Source organism: Monodelphis domestica, chromosome 4, assembly GCF_027887165.1.
Source record: "Monodelphis domestica isolate mMonDom1 chromosome 4, mMonDom1.pri, whole genome shotgun sequence".
NCBI classification, from domain to species: Eukaryota; Metazoa; Chordata; class Mammalia; order Didelphimorphia; family Didelphidae; genus Monodelphis; species Monodelphis domestica.
In genome coordinates this window covers 412,032,408-412,050,117 of record NC_077230.1, presented here as the reverse complement: position 1 = coordinate 412,050,117, position 17,710 = coordinate 412,032,408, and the positions used below count along the sequence as shown (strand labels likewise).

Sequence of the window (17,710 nt, the reverse complement as noted above, 5' to 3'; positions counted from 1 at the left end):
AGATGGGGTGGGGAGGTACACGGTTCTCAGGGAAAGAAACCTAGCTGTGGCAGGAGTCTTGTTCAGATATAGTTTGAACTTGTTGGCCTTGAGATCCATTTAAGTTGTGAAATTTAAGAAGGGAGGAGAAATGGTAAAGAGCAAATCAGAGCTTTGTCTAAATTGCGGGTCATGAATAGGCAACCATAGTATTTCAGAATCCTTAGGGAACACTGAAGGAATGGGATGAGCACAAGATCTTAGTGTTACAAGAGATCTCTTGTGCAACCCATATCCACACAAAAATCTCTACCACATCCTTGACAAGAAGTCATCCATCCTTTGGTTTACCATCCTAATGAGGGGGGGACCCACTATCTCCCAGTGCAGATTTTTCACTTTTGGATGAATTAGAGAATCTTCCTTTTTGTTTGGATAATGGAAGAAAATAGTCATGGGTCAACTAGGGTGGAATTTGCCATAGAATGTATTATGAGACTGGCAGAGACAATGAAGGGTTGGTTTATATAATCAAAGAATTAGAGGTAGGAGAGACATAAAAAAGTTAGCTGGTTTAATACTTTCATTTTATAGCTGAGAAAAACAAGACCCAAGAAAATTAAGAGACTTGACCAGTATCATCAACAGTAATAAAACTGAAATTTAAACCCAGTTTTCTGACTCAAAATGACCTCTAGATCATGGAGGAGATTTCTCATGTTTAAACTGGATTGCTCAGTTCACCTCTACTGGTGAAGGTATGCATATATATATATATATATGTATATATGATAGTGTATAGAGTAGGAGCTAGAAAATTTGAATTAAAATGCCACTTGATTTATGACAATGAACATGACAAGGCTCGCAAAATCTGAGTATCCTCTTTTGAAATAGGATTAATGATATTTCCTCTACCTCAGATGTTGGTCATGAGTATTGCTGCTTTGATAGCTCTATAAGTGTGAATTTGGGATTTTATTTTCTTTAACTCTGATACTACCAATATGAAGTCACCTAAGTAGAAAATAAGTTAGCTGCAAAGAAAGGACTTTCTAAGGAAATTCCAGTTCAATAAGATTGCTTGTAGGGGACAGCTAGGTGGTTCAGTGGATAGAGAATCAAGTCTAGAGACAAGAGGTTCTGGGTTCAAACCTGGATTCTGCCATTTCTTAATTGTATGACACTGGGCCCTTACTGCTCTTCTGCCTTAGAATCAATGCCTGGTATTAATTCTAAGATGGAAGGTAAGGATTAAAAAAATAAGATTGCTTATAGAGGGAATATTTAAACCACTTTGGAGAAGGTGGGGAACCATTTGCTTTTATAAACTTCTTTGCAGCTTAGTGTTTGCATTCCAACAGTAGACACAGTAAGTTCATGTCATTCTCTATTCATTAAAGCAGGTTCTATAGGGATTTATGATGGTCAATGATTTCTTAGTCTAGTTCAAATTACTATGAATAATTTATCTAAGAAGCCAACATTAAAATGCTTGATAAATCAGATCCAAATATAATGCTCAATGCATTCCAATGATGTATGACTTGGGGAAGGACAGATGAGTTGGTCATATAGCAAGATCTTAAGGATAACTAATTTGTCATTAGCTGGCTTACTTCATTAGTGCTCACACTATGCCAAGATATTTTTTTTAAACCCTTACCTGCCATCTTGGAATCAATACTGTGTATTGGCTCCAAGGCAGAAGAGTGGTAAGGGCTAGGCAATGGGGGTCAAGTGACTTACCCAGGGTCACACAGAGAGGAAGTGTCTGAGGCCAGATTTGAACCTAGGACCTCCCATCTCTAGGCCTGGCTCTCAATCCACAGAGCTACCTAGCTTCCCCCTGTGTCAAGAGATCTTAAGGAGGGCCCCTAGCATACTAGAAAGACTTCCTGTGTTCCAATTATGAGATAACATGGATAAGATTAAAGCAGAATGGGCAGGCTTAGATGAGTTGCAATATGTACCACTGAAAGGAGTTCTCATATAGATGAGATCACGTATCTCCTGAACCACTTGAGTAATTTACACTGACTTCTGTCTTTGTTTCTCTTTTTATGTACTTTTTCATTTTATTTATTTTTTTAACCCTTACTTTCTATCCTAGTTGCAAATCTAAGACAGAAGGGCAAGGGCTAGGCAAAAGGGGTTAATGACTTGTCCAGGGTCACACAGGAAGTGAATGAGGTCACATTTGAACCCAGAACCTCATGACTCTAGACGTGGTATTCTATCCACTATGCCATAGAGCTGCATCTTTTAAATTTTATTCCAAGCAAAGGCAGATAGACTGATGGCCCCACATAGCAGAGATTGGGTTTATCAACAGAGAAGGAAGATAACTGAAGAAGATGCTAAACTGAAGCAAGGCATAAGTGGACTCTCCTGTTAAACTAGGACTGGTAGTGAGTTGGTATCTACCAGCTGGCTTGGAAGTTCTCTACACTGCCAGAGCCATTCTTCCCAGGAAGCTGGACTTTAGACTTCTGTGACCAAAGGCAATTTCATGCTTGGTGAGAACCTGCTTGAGAAGATGCCTTATCTCCGGTGGCCACCTGTAGTACTTCTGCCCTTAAGGCCAATTGAAAGCTGGTAGACCTTATAAGAGAAAAATTACATACTGGAGAAATTCCCTTTGGGTCCTGCTCTTTGGGACCTGAGTTTAAGATGCAGGGGCTGAGGGAGGCTGCTAAGTCCAGCAGCAGCAGTCTTTGATTCTGGAGTAGGCTGGGCCTCTGGGCAATCTTAGTATCTCTCCAGCCTGCAGAAACTCTCTCCCCTCCCTTGCCAACATTGCCTTTAGTTTTAGAGCTTATGATAAACTGTAAGTTACTATATGCCCTAATGTTTGTTTCTGTTTTCTCTTTTTCTTTTCATAAAAACATCTCCTTTATTTCTCCTTTCCACCTCCCATCCCACTGGATGGGAGGAACAAACTTGTAACAAATGTGGGTGTAAGTCAGTCAATACATTTTTATTAAGCACCAACTGTATCATGCAATGTACCCCTTAATAGACTATATGTCCCAGGAGGTCACCAATTATATCTTTAAAGAACCCTCACCTTCCATCTTAGAATCAATACTGTGTATTGGTTGCAAGGCAGAAGAGTGTAAGGGCTAGGCCATGGGGGTAAGTGACTTGCCCAAAGTCACATAGCAAGGAAATGTCTGAGGTCATATCTGAACCTAGGGCTTTCTGTCTTTGGGCTTGATTCCCAATCTACTCAGCCACTTAGCTGCCCTACGGTCATTATTTTCAACAAAAGGCATCAGTGAGCAATTTGGCTTTGGGAAACTGGTCATATTATATATATATATATATATATATATATATATATATATATATATTTACTTTTTAAACTGGTATCTTCCATCTTAGAATCAATACTGTGTATTGGTTCCAAGGTAGAAAGGGGGTAAGGGCCAAGCAATGTGGGCTAAATGACTTGTCTGGGGTCAAACAGCTAGGAAGCATCTGAGGTGAGATTTGAACCCAGGACCTTCTGTCTCTAGGTCTGTCTCTCTATCCACTCCTGAAACAACTATAGCTTATCTAAATTTGTCTTCCTAGGTAGGAGGCACAGTTAGGAAGAAATGAGTTTAAATCCCCTGTCCAACAGGTACCAGTCATATCAGCCAAGTTACCTCCTCTGAGGATGATGAAAGCATCAGTTTCCCAGGGCTGTTGCAGTAATTGAATGAAAAAGTACATGGCTATGGGAGGGGTTGGGGGGAGGGGAGGGAAAGAACATGATTTTTGTAATCCTGGAAAAATAATCTAAATTAATCAATTAAATAATAATAATGAAAAAGAAATAGCACATGGAAAACGTAAGAAGCCTCAAAGTGCTGTGTAAAAGATAGCTCTAATGACTACGCTTATTATTCAGGTTAATTTGAGGGTATCAGCACGTCCTCCTCTAAGAAGAAACTGACAGCGAGTCAGGAAGGGAAGAATTAAAGTGGACAGCCACTGTGATAAAGTCTGAAGTCTAAGGACCACGCCGCCCTGCCCTGGTCCAACAAAGTAGGATGGGCGCTTCCTGGAGGGGAGGGGAGGGGTTCCCCTTCTCTTGAAAGTCAATGGATGCTGCAGCCGGAAGAGGCTTCTCTCTTAATCCTACCACGAAGTTTCTTCAAGTCGCTGCTGTTCTCGTCCAGGAGGAGGCCATACTCGACTGCCTTCCATGAATCCTCGAAGCGCTGTTCCTCCAGGCAGTGCTGACCTGCCAGGTGAAACATCTGAGCCAGTGCTTTGGGACCTGGCTGAGCAGACACATTGCGCAGGGCCAGGGATGGGGAGAGCTGGAAAGCTCGGATGAACTCCTCCACGGCGCTGGCCTCGTCTGAGAGACCCAAAAGCAGGCGGCCTCTGCAGCAAAAATCTTCGACCTGCGTCTGGAGGTCACTGGCTGTGTGTTTCTGAATCACTTTGTCCAAGTCTCTGAGCGCTCTGCTGAAGTCCTGCAGGTGGGACAGGCACAAAGCCCTCAGCCGGAGATATCTGGGGTTCCCATTGCTGGCTAGGACGGCCAGGGTATAATAGCCAAGCGCCTTCTCTGCGCACTGATCCTTCTGCAGGGCATTTCCTTCTTCAGCGGCTGCCTGAGACAGGAAACAGAGATAGGAACACACAAAGATTACCTCACTCTTAGCAGTCAAAAGCATCGTGAATTATAGACACTAAGAGTTGGAAGGGACTTCCAAGGCCAACTAGTGTGACATGGTGCTGAAGTAGAATCCTCTTTACTTCAAACCCAAGAAATATGAGTGAAGTCCAGCCTTTGCTTATATACTTCTAATGATGGGGAACTCACTACCTTATAAAATGGCTTATTCCAGTTTCAGATAGCTGCTTTTCAGAAAGTCTTTCTTGACCCGAATCCTAATTTTGCCTCTTGGAAATTCTGCCTCCCTCTATTTCCCCTGCAACTTAGTCTTAGTTCTGGCTTCTGGAGGTAGGCAGAATAAGTCTCTTTCCCATGATGACCTTTCAAAAATGCCCCTTCTCTTTGCTGTACTTTCCTGCCTTTCCTCCTTTGGACTAAACTTTCCTATTCTCTCATGTGGCATGAACTCAAAATCCTTCATCATCCAGGTTGCCTTATTCTGGGCACTCTTCAGCTTATCAGTGCCCCTGCCAGGACTGAACTCAATACTCTTTCATTGGTCTTGGTCTTTTATGTATTTTCCCCATACTTTTGAGGATTTATCCAACAGAAGCACACAGTAGGCGCTATATAATTGAAAATGTTACCCTAAAAAAGAACTACATTTCCTGGGAGCCCACTGACTTCCTTGTATTACATATTTCCTGTAGAGAGGGGATATTAGGGAGTGACATGGAGGGTCCCTGCCTTTTTGACTTGTGGACAGCGAGCATGGTGGTGGTAAGGTGGGCATCTGAACTGGCTTATCAGTCACGGGCATGTGGTTTTTATTTTGTATCCCTTTTATTCCTTTATTTCTAATGATCATTAATAAATCCCTTAAAATATAATATTTTTATTATTGAGATTTAATTTTAACTTTTGCAGTGCTCAGTAAATATTGACTGAATTGAACAAGTTGAGAATATTAGAATTTTTAAGCAATTGAACTGGGTGATATCTAAGCCTTTCCAACTCTCAATCTATGACAAAGAGGAAGACACTGAGTACCTTGGAAGACAAGGGGCCTGCCCAAGGACATGCAAGGAGTATCAACTATCTTACTTAAATTCAACTTTATGCAAGTCAAAACATTGTTCTTAAAATGCCAATGGATTTCTTAAAAAATGAAGGATGAACAATAACAATAACCCACAGCATGATTTGAGTCCATATTATCTAGTTCCAGAGTTCTCCTATACCAGCTTATCTCTTCATTACCTCCCTTTTTATGATCTCTAATGAAGAAGATGATGTTAGTTTAGATGCTTTTCCCAGAGTTTGGGAGATGGATGAGAAAGTGGATAATCCCATTCAGGTGCATTTTTGAGTGAGAAGAATTGGGCTCTGACTATGGGTTTGGGTCATAGTATCACATGAAAGATCTGAGGGTTTTAGCAAATACAATAGGTGTTGGGGACAACTAGGTAGCTCAGTGGATTAAGAACCAAGCCTAGATATGGGAGGTTCAGGGTTCAAATTTAACCCCAGACACTTCCTAGCTATGTAACCCTGAGGAAGTCACTTAATACCCACTACTTATCCCTTACCACAGTATTGATTCTAAGATTGAAGGTAATGGTTTAAAAAATTAGTCAACAACAGGATGTGGACAAGAAAACTAATAGACTTAAGAAAATCAGTGTCCTTAAAGAAGGAGGTGATAGTTCCCTCCTTTTAGGGTACTATATTCAGTTTTAGATGGACAATTAAAAATTTTTTTTAAGTTATCCTATTATTTTTTTTAAACCCTTACCTTCTGTCTTGGAGTCGATACTGTATATTGGCTCCAAGGCAGAAGAGTGGTAAGGGCTAGGCAATGGGGGTCAAGTGACTTGCCCAGGGTCACACAGCTAGGAAGTGGCTGAGTCCAGATTTGAACCCAGGACCTCCCATCTCTAGGCCTGGCTCTCAATCCACTGAGCTACCCAGCTGCCCCCTATCCCATTATTTTTATAATTATCTATTGTCTCAGTTGAAGCTAGGTGGTGCAGTGGATAGAACACCAAACCTAGAGTCAGAAAGACCCAAGTTTAAATTTGGCCTTATACATTGATTAGCTGTATGCCCTTGGGCAAGTCACTTAACTCTATTTCTCTCAGTTTCCTTATCTGTAAAATGATCTGGAGAAGGAAATGGAAAACCACTCTAGTATCTTTGCCAAGAAAATCCCAAATGGGGTCATGGAGAGTAAGACATGACTGACAATGACTGAATAATCATTCAGTCTTAGTCTCTCACTTCCTCCAAATGAACATATTTTCATTTTTAAAAAAAATTTGATCTTCATATTCTTTCCCTATTTGTAACCCTCCCTTGCTTATTTAGAAAGCAAGCAATGTTATTCATTATACATGTGAAATTGTGTAAACATTCTATTCATGTTACATGAGCATTAAAAAAGAAAATAAAGCTCTATAACAAATATGCATAGTTAAAAAATTTTCCCTTGAGTATTTCCAAAAATGTATGTTTCATCCTACATTTTTAGTCCTTCATCTCTGTAGCAGGAGGCATATTTCATTTTTATTCCTCTAGAGTTCACTGAATTGATTGGATGGACATTTTAGGAAAATCATTAAAGAGTTGGAAGAGGGTGACAACTAGGTGCTTCAGTGTATAGAGAGCCAGGCCTGGAGATATAAGGTCCTGGGTTCAAATCTGAACTCAAACATTTCCTAATTGTATGGCCCTGGACAAGTCACTTAATCCCCATTGTCTGGCCCTCATTGATCTTCTGCCTTGGAACTAATTCCCATTATTGATTCTAAAACAGAAGGTAAAGTTTTTTTTTTTTTTTTAAATCTGGAAGGAAAAGGACAACTAATACACTCACTGTACTAGAGACCATGCCATATTGGGATTGATTGAAAGAACCCAGGTTGTTGAGCCTAGAGAAGAGATGATTTGGTGATGGTGGTAGTATCAGTGGTAGTAGGGGAGGTGGCCATAGTTTTCTCAAAAGTGTGTGCGGGATTGCCATGTAAAAGAAGGATGAGACTTGCTTGGATTAGGAAATGGAAATTGATAAGAGATAAATTTAGACTTTAGAGTAAGCTATTAATAAATGCTTATTTCCTCTCTTCCCTTCCAGCTTTGGGGCATATGAAAATTTAATAAGCAATGTGTCTGTATGCCCATCTCCAGCACTGATGGCTTCCATTTTTAAAAATCTCTGCTGAAATAATCAAATGTAATGGACTTCTCTACTAGCAGCAATGCAAGGATCCAGGACAATTCTGAGGGACTCATGAGAAAGAATGCTATCCACACCTAGAGAAAGAACTGTGGGAGTGGAAACACAGAAGAAAAACAACTGCTTGACCACATGGGTCAATGGGGATAGGATTGGGGATGTAGACTCTAAACAATCACCCTAGAGCAATGATCAATAATATGGAAATAGGTTTTGATCAATGATGCATGTAAAACTCAGTGGAATTGCTTGTTGGCTATGGGAGGGGGGTGGGAGGAGGGGAGGGAAAGAGTATGAATCTTGAACTATGGAAAAATTTTCTTAATTAATCAATTAAATAAAAAATTTTAAATACCATAAAAACAAAAATGATGATAGCTTTAAAAAATCTCTGCCAGAAAGAATTAGAACTGAAGGGGGGTTCATCAATTGAGGGAATGGCTGAACAAGCTGTGGTATCTGGTTTTGATACTATTGTGCCAAAAGAAATGATGAACAAGATGAGTTCAGAAAAATCTGGAAAGACTTCTCTGAACTGTTGCAAAGTGAAGTGAGCAGAACCAAGAGAATAACATATGAAATAATAGAAATATTATCTGATGATCAAATGTAAAAGACATTGTCAGCAAAGCAAATCTCCAGTATAACCCCATAGGATTAATGATGAAAATGCTCTCCACAGCTAAAGAGGGAACTGTGGGGAGTCTGGATGCTGATGAAAATATATCATTTTTTGCTTTACTTCCTTCATGAGTTTCTTTTTGTATGTGTCATATGTGTCTTCTTTTATGGTATGAGGATTATGGAAATATGAATTTCATGATGGCACTGAATTCTATATGACTATTTACTGTCTCAGGGAAGAAAAGGAAAGAGAAAAAATCTGGATCTCAAAATGCCAGATGACATTTTTAAAAATAATTTTTTTAATCCTTACTTTGCATTTTAGAATTAATACCAAGTTTTCATTCCAAGGCAGAAGAGCAGATAAAGGATAGGCAATTGGGTTAAGTGACTTGCCCAAAGTCACACAGCTAGAAAGTGTTTTGGATCAGATTTGAGCCCATGACCTTCTGCCTCCAGGCCTGGCTATCTATCCCCTGAGCCACCAACTGCCCCTCAGATTACAATTGTTAAAAGCTGTTTCTATATGTAACTGAAAAAAATAAAACTTTTACTTTGTATACTCATTACTATTAATGTTTTGGAACATTCTTTCCTTGCAATTTTTTTCTTCTATTCAATTCTTTCTTTGAAAAATTACATCTATCCTTTGACTATTCATTGCTTGGGGAATAGTTCTTGGTGGTATACACTGGTGTCAAGTCCTTGTCTGTTTTAGATATTAGACTTTCAGCAGTGATATCTGATTTAATATTCCCCTTCTTGGCAATTTAGTATCTCTTAATTTATTTAGTCCCTTAATTTTCCAGATGGAGCAATGGAGGCAGGAGTGGCTGAATGAATTGAATAAGAGCACACAGCTAGTAATCCTTATCCTCTAACTTCAGAGCCTGAGTTCTTTCTGCACTGTAGTCATGGCGGACCCTCTGAGGCACCTGGGCTGAGTAACTGCCACTTATTGTATCTGTGGCTGCCATAATGATGCCATAATGACTAGTATTTATATAGCACTTTAAGGTTTGCAAAGAACTTTATATATATTACTCCACTTAATCCTTCCAAGCAGTTGTTATTATCCTCATTTTACAGATAATGAAACTGAGGCAGCAGAGCCTAAGTGAGTAAGTTTTTGAGGTCAAATTTGAACTCAGATCTTCCTGATTCCAGTTCTAGCACTCTATCCACTATACCAACTTTTGCCTGGGAGTATTGCTTTAGTCTTCTAATTGGTTCCCCTGCCTCTTTCCAATCTGTCTTTAACACAGCTGTTAAAGTGATAATTCCCTCCCCCCCCAAACACTCACCTTCCTCTTAGAATCAATACTTAGTATTGGTTCTGAGGCAGAAGAGCAGTAAAAGCAATTGGGGTTAAGTGACCTGCCCAGGATCCCACAACCAGGAAATGTCTGAGATCAAATCTGAATCCAGGACAATACACTGAGTCCCCTATCTGCCCCTCAAAGTGATATTCTTAAAGCAGAAATCTGATCATGTCACTCCCCAATTCAATAAATTCCAGTAGTTCCTTATTGCCACTAATAGGAACTCCTATATTTGTCACTTGAAGCCTTACACAGTCAAGGTTCAACCTATAGAAAGAACATTGATTTAATGTTAGAGAACATGGATTCAAATCTCACTTCTGATGCTGACTCTGTGGCTAGCTTGTCAAATTGCCTTACATTCACTAGTCTCAGTTTCCCACTTTGTGAAATTAAGGAATTGGACTAGATAGCCTCTGAGATTCCTCCATGAGATCTTATGATACTATGTTGTTTTATTCAATAGAATGTAAGCTTCCTGAGGATAGAGATTCATCAGTTTTTGTCTTTGTATCTCCAGAGGAGCTCAGCATATAGTACATAATTATTGTTTTTCAGTCATTTCAGTCATGTCCAATTCTTCATGACCCCATTTGGGGTTTTCTTGGCAAAGGTACTAGAATGATTTGCCTTTTCCTTCTCCAGTTCATTTTACTGATGAGGAAACTGAGGCAAACAGGGTTTTATTTTTTATTTTTTAGTTTTCTCATCTGTATTTATTTATTTTTTACTAATTACATATAATAAATTTCCACACAAGTTTTCCTAAATTATATAATTAAACTTATCTCCCTCCCAATCTCTTTCCTTCCCCTTCTTATTGCTGGCAGGTGATTTGATCTGGGTTATATGTGTATTATCATGCAAAACAAATTTCCATATTGTTCATTTTTGTAAGTGAGTAATCTTATAAAACCCAACCCCCAAAACATAAACCCAAATAGGCAACTAAAAATTGTATGTTTTCATTTGCATTCTGACTCCATCAGTTCTTTCTCTGGAGCTAGATAGTATTCTTGGTCATAAGTCCCTCAGAATTATCCTGGATCATTGTACTGCTGAGAGCAACTAAGTCTTTCACAGTTGATCATTCCACAATATTGCAGTTCCTGTGTGTAATATTCTCCTGGTTCTGTTTACTTCACCCTGCATCAGTTCATGTAGGTCTTTCCAGCTCTTTTGGAAATCTTCCTAAAACAGGTTTTCTTGTTTTTTTTTTTAATTCTCCCCCCTTTATTTATTTTTATTTGAATTAATTTATTTAGTCAATTTAGAACATTATTCCTTGGTTGCAATAATCACATTATTTCCCTCTCTCCCCTCCACCCACCCTTCCCGCAGCCAACGTGCAATTTCATTGGGTATTACTTGTGTCCTTGATCAGAATCTATTTCCATGTTAAAATAAGGTTTTCTTGGCAAAGATACTCCAGTGGTTGGTCATTTCCTTCTCCAGCTCATTTGATGGATGAGGAACTGAGTCAAACTGGATGAAGTGACTTGCCTAGAATCACACAACTGGTAAGTGTCAGAGGCTGGCTTTGAACTCAGGGAGATGCGTCTTTCTGAATCTAAGCCCAATGCTCTCTCCACTGCCCTTAATAAATGCTTTTTGATTGATGGATAAGCATAGGACTAAGTGGCCAAAGGCTCGCTCCCTTCCAGGTGTCCTGCTGCAGGTACCACTGAATTCTTCCCCTCCCGACAACGACTGGGGTTCCAACAAAGGTAGCCATCCTCATGGACCCAAAACTTCCCCTGGAAACCCTCCAAGCCCAAAATATTCCAAGCTCCGTTCGAGCCTCCCCTTTACACCTGCTCATCAGTGCTTTTTACAATAGGGAACAGACTTGTTTGTTGCCTGGGTTAATCCAAGAGCTCCCCATTAGAAAAGCCTCTTGCGCCATTAATGCCGGCTCATTTGTTTTTATGGCCTCAGCAACAGCATGAAACTGGCTCCAAGACATGAAAGTGTGTTTCCCACAACTGACAGCAAGAACTCAGGCAGAGGACAAGGGGAGGGAGTAGCCTGCAGAGGAGAAAAGGAGGCTGCAGGAAGGAAGATGCTTAGCGCTCATGGTTTCAGAAGAGGAATGGGTGGGGGACCGCCATCAGCTCTAAAGGCTGGCCCATTTCTTGGCTCTTGGTCGACACTCTTCTCTGGCTCTCACCTTCCATAGGCCAAAAGCTTGTTTGTGAAGGTCAGCAAGGAAAACAGCCGGGACCCTCCATGCACTAATGGATTTTTCATTATTTCTAACAAGTAGACTAGGCTTTCTCCAGACCTGGGTCCAGAGAGGATGTGTAAATTGCCAAGAGAAACTCTACCAAGGCTCAATTCCACTAAATAAGGGCAGATGAGTCCTTGGAGGTGTGGGGGTGGAAAGAGGGAGAGAGGAGGGGAAGGAGTATATGGCATGTGGGGTCCCCCACCTCCTAGCATATTGCAGTATAGAAAGCTCTTCTCCCCACGTTAGCTTTCCTTGCTCAAAACCTGGGCGAAAAAATAAGATGATCATCCATAAATCCCCTCAACAATCAAGTAAGTAAATAAAGATGAAAATCAAACATAAACCCTTGATAGAGGGGAGGCAGTAGATTACTGTGGAAAGACACTCACTCTAATATTAAGAGGATTTAGCTTCAGTTTCTTCCTCTCATTCTTACTACCTTTGTGGCCTTAAGAAAGTCACTTCTCTTCCTTGGGTCTCAGTTTCCTCATCAGAGAAATGGGGCAATTGGATTGGGTAATGTCCAAGGTCCTTTAGCTTTAGACTGATGACTCTCTGAATATTAGACTAGCATGTTATTTGAACAGAGTAGAAATTAAACAATTAAATAATGTGGATTAGTATTTTGGACATTTTAGAATCTGTCGTTCAATCATCGAAGTGGTGTCTGACTCTTTGTGACTCTATTTGGGTTTTATTTGGCCAGGATACTGGAGTGGTTTGTCATTTCCTCCTCCAGGAGGAAACTGAGACTAAAAGCATGAAGTGACTTGCCCAAGGTCACACAGCTCCTAAATGTCTGAAGGTAAATTTGATCTTCTTGTCTTCAGGTCAGGCTCACTATCCACTGTGCCCTCTAGCTGCCCCATATATAAGCTTGCTTTGCATATATTTGTTTGCATGTTGTCTTCTTTATTCAACAGGATGCTCTGAGGCCAAGGACTATCTTTTGCCTCCATTTGTATCCTCTCTGTCTGGCACAGTAACACAGGTTGATTCATTGATTGATTGATTGGCAATCAAATAAAAAGCAAATACATGGCCTCAGAAACTTCCCAGCTGGGTGACCTTGGGTGAGTCACTTAACCCCTTTGCCTAGCCCTTACTGCTCTTCCACCTTGGAACCAATACCCAGTATTAATTCTAAGATGGAAGTTAAGGGTCTAAAAAAAAAGGAAAATGCAATATTTAGTTGTGTGACTAGAGTCCCAAACCTAGGAGGTGAGAGTCCCATTTTCCTCCACCTTGATCGGAACACACCTGGAAGATGACCTTTAGCTTTAAAATGGACACACCATTTTAAGGAGGCCAGTGATAAGCAGGAATGTGTCCAGAGGGGCATGTGTCCAGAGTGAGTCAACTGGGACTGTGTTGTCTAAGGTTCTGTTAAAGAAACTGAGGACACAGCCTGAGAAGAGAAAAAGTTGGCAGGGGTAGAGAAATGGGGATGGTGGTTGCTTTCAAATGTCAACTGACTTAAAGACTGCCAGTTAACCTTGTTCAGCTTGATCCCAAAGGGCAGAACTAGAAACAACTGTTGGATGTTGTAGGAAAGCCAGACTACAAGGGAAAAATAAACCATTGCAACATTTTCAGCTCTCCTAATGCAGGATAGGCTGCTTTGGGAACCAGAAAGTGCCTCTCCCTGCCAGACTTCTTGGAATGGCAGCTGGATGGCCCATTGGTAGGACGGGTGGTAGAAAAGCTTCTGGCTCCATGACGGGTCACAGTGGCTGACCAGCCCTGATTCTGGGTGAGCCTGTACATTTCAAGGGAAGGTGGCCTCTTTTCAAAAGGATTTTTTGAGCTCTCTCTGCCAAGAACCCCATGGCTTTCCCATGAATACCTTAATTCCTCGGCCTGAGCACTACAGAGAGTCAATGTTCTGGAGCTGGCTTTTCCCCATCAATTTTTAATCTCCACTAAGATACCACGGTTTGTGAATGGGCAGCATTTTCTCGCTTTCATCTGCTGGTGTCTCTTAGGCCTTTTTCAACTAATTCCCCAAAGGATAGCATTGAAGCAAGGTCATTGCCACACACACAAAAACATTTCTATAGAATCACATGATGGCTTCTTATCTTATACAACAGATGTGTTCCTACAAAGTTATACATGCGCCTCATTTTGTCAAAGTGAACCCTAATTCTGATGCATGCTGGGCCACGGGCTTTGTAAAGGAACATGGAGATAACTCCTTTTGTAATGTGGACAATAACCCTCTAATTGGCTGGTTTTGAAAGCTGGGATTTTGGTATATTGGATTTTCCTAAAATGGGGCCCATGGACCCTGATGCCTCTGTCTCTTCCAGACCGACAGATAACCTGAAAATCAGTCACTGCTTTGGCATCTTTTAAGAAAAAGCCTTTTCAATTTGGAATTAAGTGTTGTTTTTCAGTTGTGTCTGACTCTGGGTGATCCCATTTGGAGTTTTCTTGGCAGATACTGGAGTGATCTGCCATTTCTCTCTCTGGCTCCTTTTCAGAGGAGGAAACTGAGGCAGTCAGGGATAAGTGATTTGCTCAGGGTCACCCAGCTAGTAAGTGGATAAGGCTGGATTTAAATTCAGGTCTTCATGACTCTTGTCTTGGTGTTCTATCCACTGTACTGCCTAATTCCTAGAATTAGGTAAGAGTAAAAAAATGCCTAAATCCTTTGACTCAGAAATTCTGCTGCTTAGAAAAGATCCCCAAGGAGGTCAATGATTAAACCAAAGACCCATTCTAGCAAAATCTTTATAGAAAACATTTTTTTAAATGGGACCAGAGAACTGGAAGAAAAGTTGATGCCCATTCGTTGGGGAATTGCTGAATATTATGGACTATTGCTGTGCTGTAGGGCATGATAAATGTGATGAAGGCAGAGAAGCTTGGGAAGATTTATCTCAACTGATTTAATCTAAGCAGAATATTGCTGTGTTATAGGAAATGATGAATGTGATGGAGGCAGAGAAGCTTGGGAAGATTTATCTCAACTGATTTAATCTAAGCAGAATATTGCTGTGTTATAGGAAACGATGAATGTGATGGAGGCAGAGAAGCTTGGGAAGATTTATCTCAACTGATTTAATCTAAGCAGAATATTGCTGTGTTATAGGAAACGATGAATGTGATGGAGGCAGAGAAGCTTGGGAAGATTTCCCTTAACTGATTCAATCTAAGCAGAAACAAGAAATAACATACATGATAGCTACAACAATATGGATAGAAAGGATCATAAGAAACCAATTCAATCTGCATGCTGTGAAATTATAATGACCCAAACTGTCCTTGAAGAAAAGCTATGAGAAGGCACCTTAATGTCCTCCTACTCATGTGCAGACACAGGAGATTATGGGTGTGGAACACAGAATGGCAGATATGTTGGATAGGTTTACTGAACTGTTTCCCCACTCCCTCACTTCCCTTTTTATTTTTTGTTATAAGGGATGGATCTCTGGGATAGAAATGGGGGGATTACATTTGGGGCAATGTAGCTGATGCTAATGTGAAAGATACCAATGCAAATGTATTTAAAAAAACTTTTGTAGAACCATGCACTATGTATATAGAACCTTTTGTGTAGTAAGCTAATTAATTGTAGTAAGGTAATTAATTGCTATTTGTCCTTTGTTTTTGAAGAGGACCAATGACATCTTGAGGGTGATGTCTTGTGTGTGGGTTGGATTTAAGTGAGGCAGAGTTGTACAAAGTTATCAGCCTTACTCTCTCTTTCAGAGTCTAGTGGATGTTGTAGGAAGGCCAGAATATGAGGGGAAAAGTCCAAGACCAATGGCGAAACAAAAGTCAAGACTACCTTGGCTTCTTTGATGTCTAGCCACATTCTAAGAGCCTGCTTCAGCCACCCTCATGGATGTTGGAACAAAATCGTTCTCAACTATCCTTTCTGCCATTGAAGTCTTCACATGCCTGCAGTAGAAATCCCCAAGCTCACTGATGAATTTAGTAAATGTTCATTGAATTTAAATGAATCAAGTAATTCTGGAGTGACTGTTCCATCTCTCCTCAGGCTACCTGGAGTTGGTATTTGATGGCTGTAAAAGAGTCCTTTACAGTGCTAGCTGGAGTTTCTCCTTGTGTGTGTGTGTGTGTGTGTGTGTGTGTGTGTGTGTGTGTGTGTGTGTGTGAGTTCTCTAGTAGGGGGCTACACAGGGAAGAGTGAAGAATAAAGAGTAAAGAGTCTGAAACTTGGTCAGCTAATATCTAGTTATAGGATATTAATATTAGAGGAAGAAGGTCCAGAGGCACCTTGTTGATAGAAAGTCAGACCTGGAGACAGGAGGTCCTGGGTTCAAGTATGGATTCAGACACTTCCTAGCAGTGTGAACTTGGGCAAGTCACTTAACAACAATCTCCTAGTCCTTACCACTCTTCTGCCTTGAAACCAATGCTTAATATCAATTCTGACAGAAGAGTTTTTAAAAAACCCTCTGGTCCATTATCTTCTTTTATGGATGACAAAATGGAGGTCCAAAGAGAGGAGCTACACATTTTACAAGCAGATGACTTAAGAATGGGACAGAATCTCAGAGTTTACCTAGTCCAACTCAGACCCAAATGAGAATCTCTCAACAGCATACTCTGATGGGCAACCACTCACCCTCATATTACAGAGAGGGAAAGCAAGTTTGGGAGCCTTCAAGTGACTCGTAGGATAGCATACCTAGGAAGTGCCCAGGCGATATTTGAACTTAGATCTTCTCGATTTCCAAGTCTGGGTCTGCCCTGCAAGATCCCAAGCTGAGGTCTCAAGAAGCCACATGAAATATTCCTCATCTTTAAGATGGGAAAATGGCTTCCTGAGAGCATCTATCTGTTCCCAAAGTGGAACTCACAGTGGTGTGCCATCCATTTGTTTTTCTGACTGAGTTAATGTGTATGATTGGAAAGCTCAAGCCAAGTCACAGCTTCAGCCCAAATGGCTTTCAAAAGCATCTTGAGGACATTAAATTTGAAGCATTCAAAGGGTACAGTGTGTGCTAAGTCTACTCGGTGTGCAGATTAGATCCTCACAGCTCAGCCTTCTTTCCTCTGCCCCCAGGCTCTGGCTCCCTAGAATGGTTATCCCAACCCTGACTCATTACCTCTTCAAGATGGAAGCAGTGTTTTGGTTGTGGTTTTCTTCTAAGTTCATTTAGAGTTATTTGAGTAAATTCTGCTTACAGAATGCATTCTGATTAATCCACTTTTGTCTTCAGAAATTGGAGGGAGAGAGGGAAGAGAAGACTGGGGCAATAAATAAACATTCTTTAGGGTTTAAGAAGGATCATAGTCTCCTAGAATAAAGCCAGAGGGACCTCTGAGGCCATCTAGACTAACTCTCTCATTTTATTGACGAAGAAACTGAGGTCTGGGAGAGATGAAGGGACTGGTCTAAGGTCACATGGGTCAGATGATCAAGAGTTCATAAAGAGAGAGCCAGAAAGGGCCTCAGAGGTCATCTAGCCCAACCCACACCTAAATGAGAATTTCCTCTACAGAATCTCCATTAAGGGACTGAGAATGAGGAGCTCATCACCTCTCCTGGCAATCCATGCCACCCTAGGGGGAATCTTACTCCTGGAAGTTTCTTTTTTCTTTTTTTTTCAAAGCTCAAATATGCCTTTTTGCCTCTTTTGACTTTTGCCCCTAATTGTGTCATGTGGGGTATAACAGGACAAGTCTAGGATTTTCTCCTTAGGAGGCCACCAAATGGGAAGTGG

General features: G+C 40.7%; 1 protein-coding gene across 1 annotated transcript in view; it reads right to left on the bottom strand.

Moving 5' to 3' along the window:
* Positions 1-2,240: 2,240 nt before the first annotated feature.
* The window catches only part of TTC34 (tetratricopeptide repeat domain 34), a 62,818-nt gene continuing 47,348 nt past the window's right edge, over positions 2,241-17,710 (bottom strand). The window contains exon 8 of the mRNA XM_007491692.2: positions 2,241-4,592. Within this exon, the coding sequence (XP_007491754.2) occupies positions 4,068-4,592 (525 nt within the window). The 3' untranslated portion in view covers positions 2,241-4,067. The remainder of the gene's footprint in view (positions 4,593-17,710) is intronic.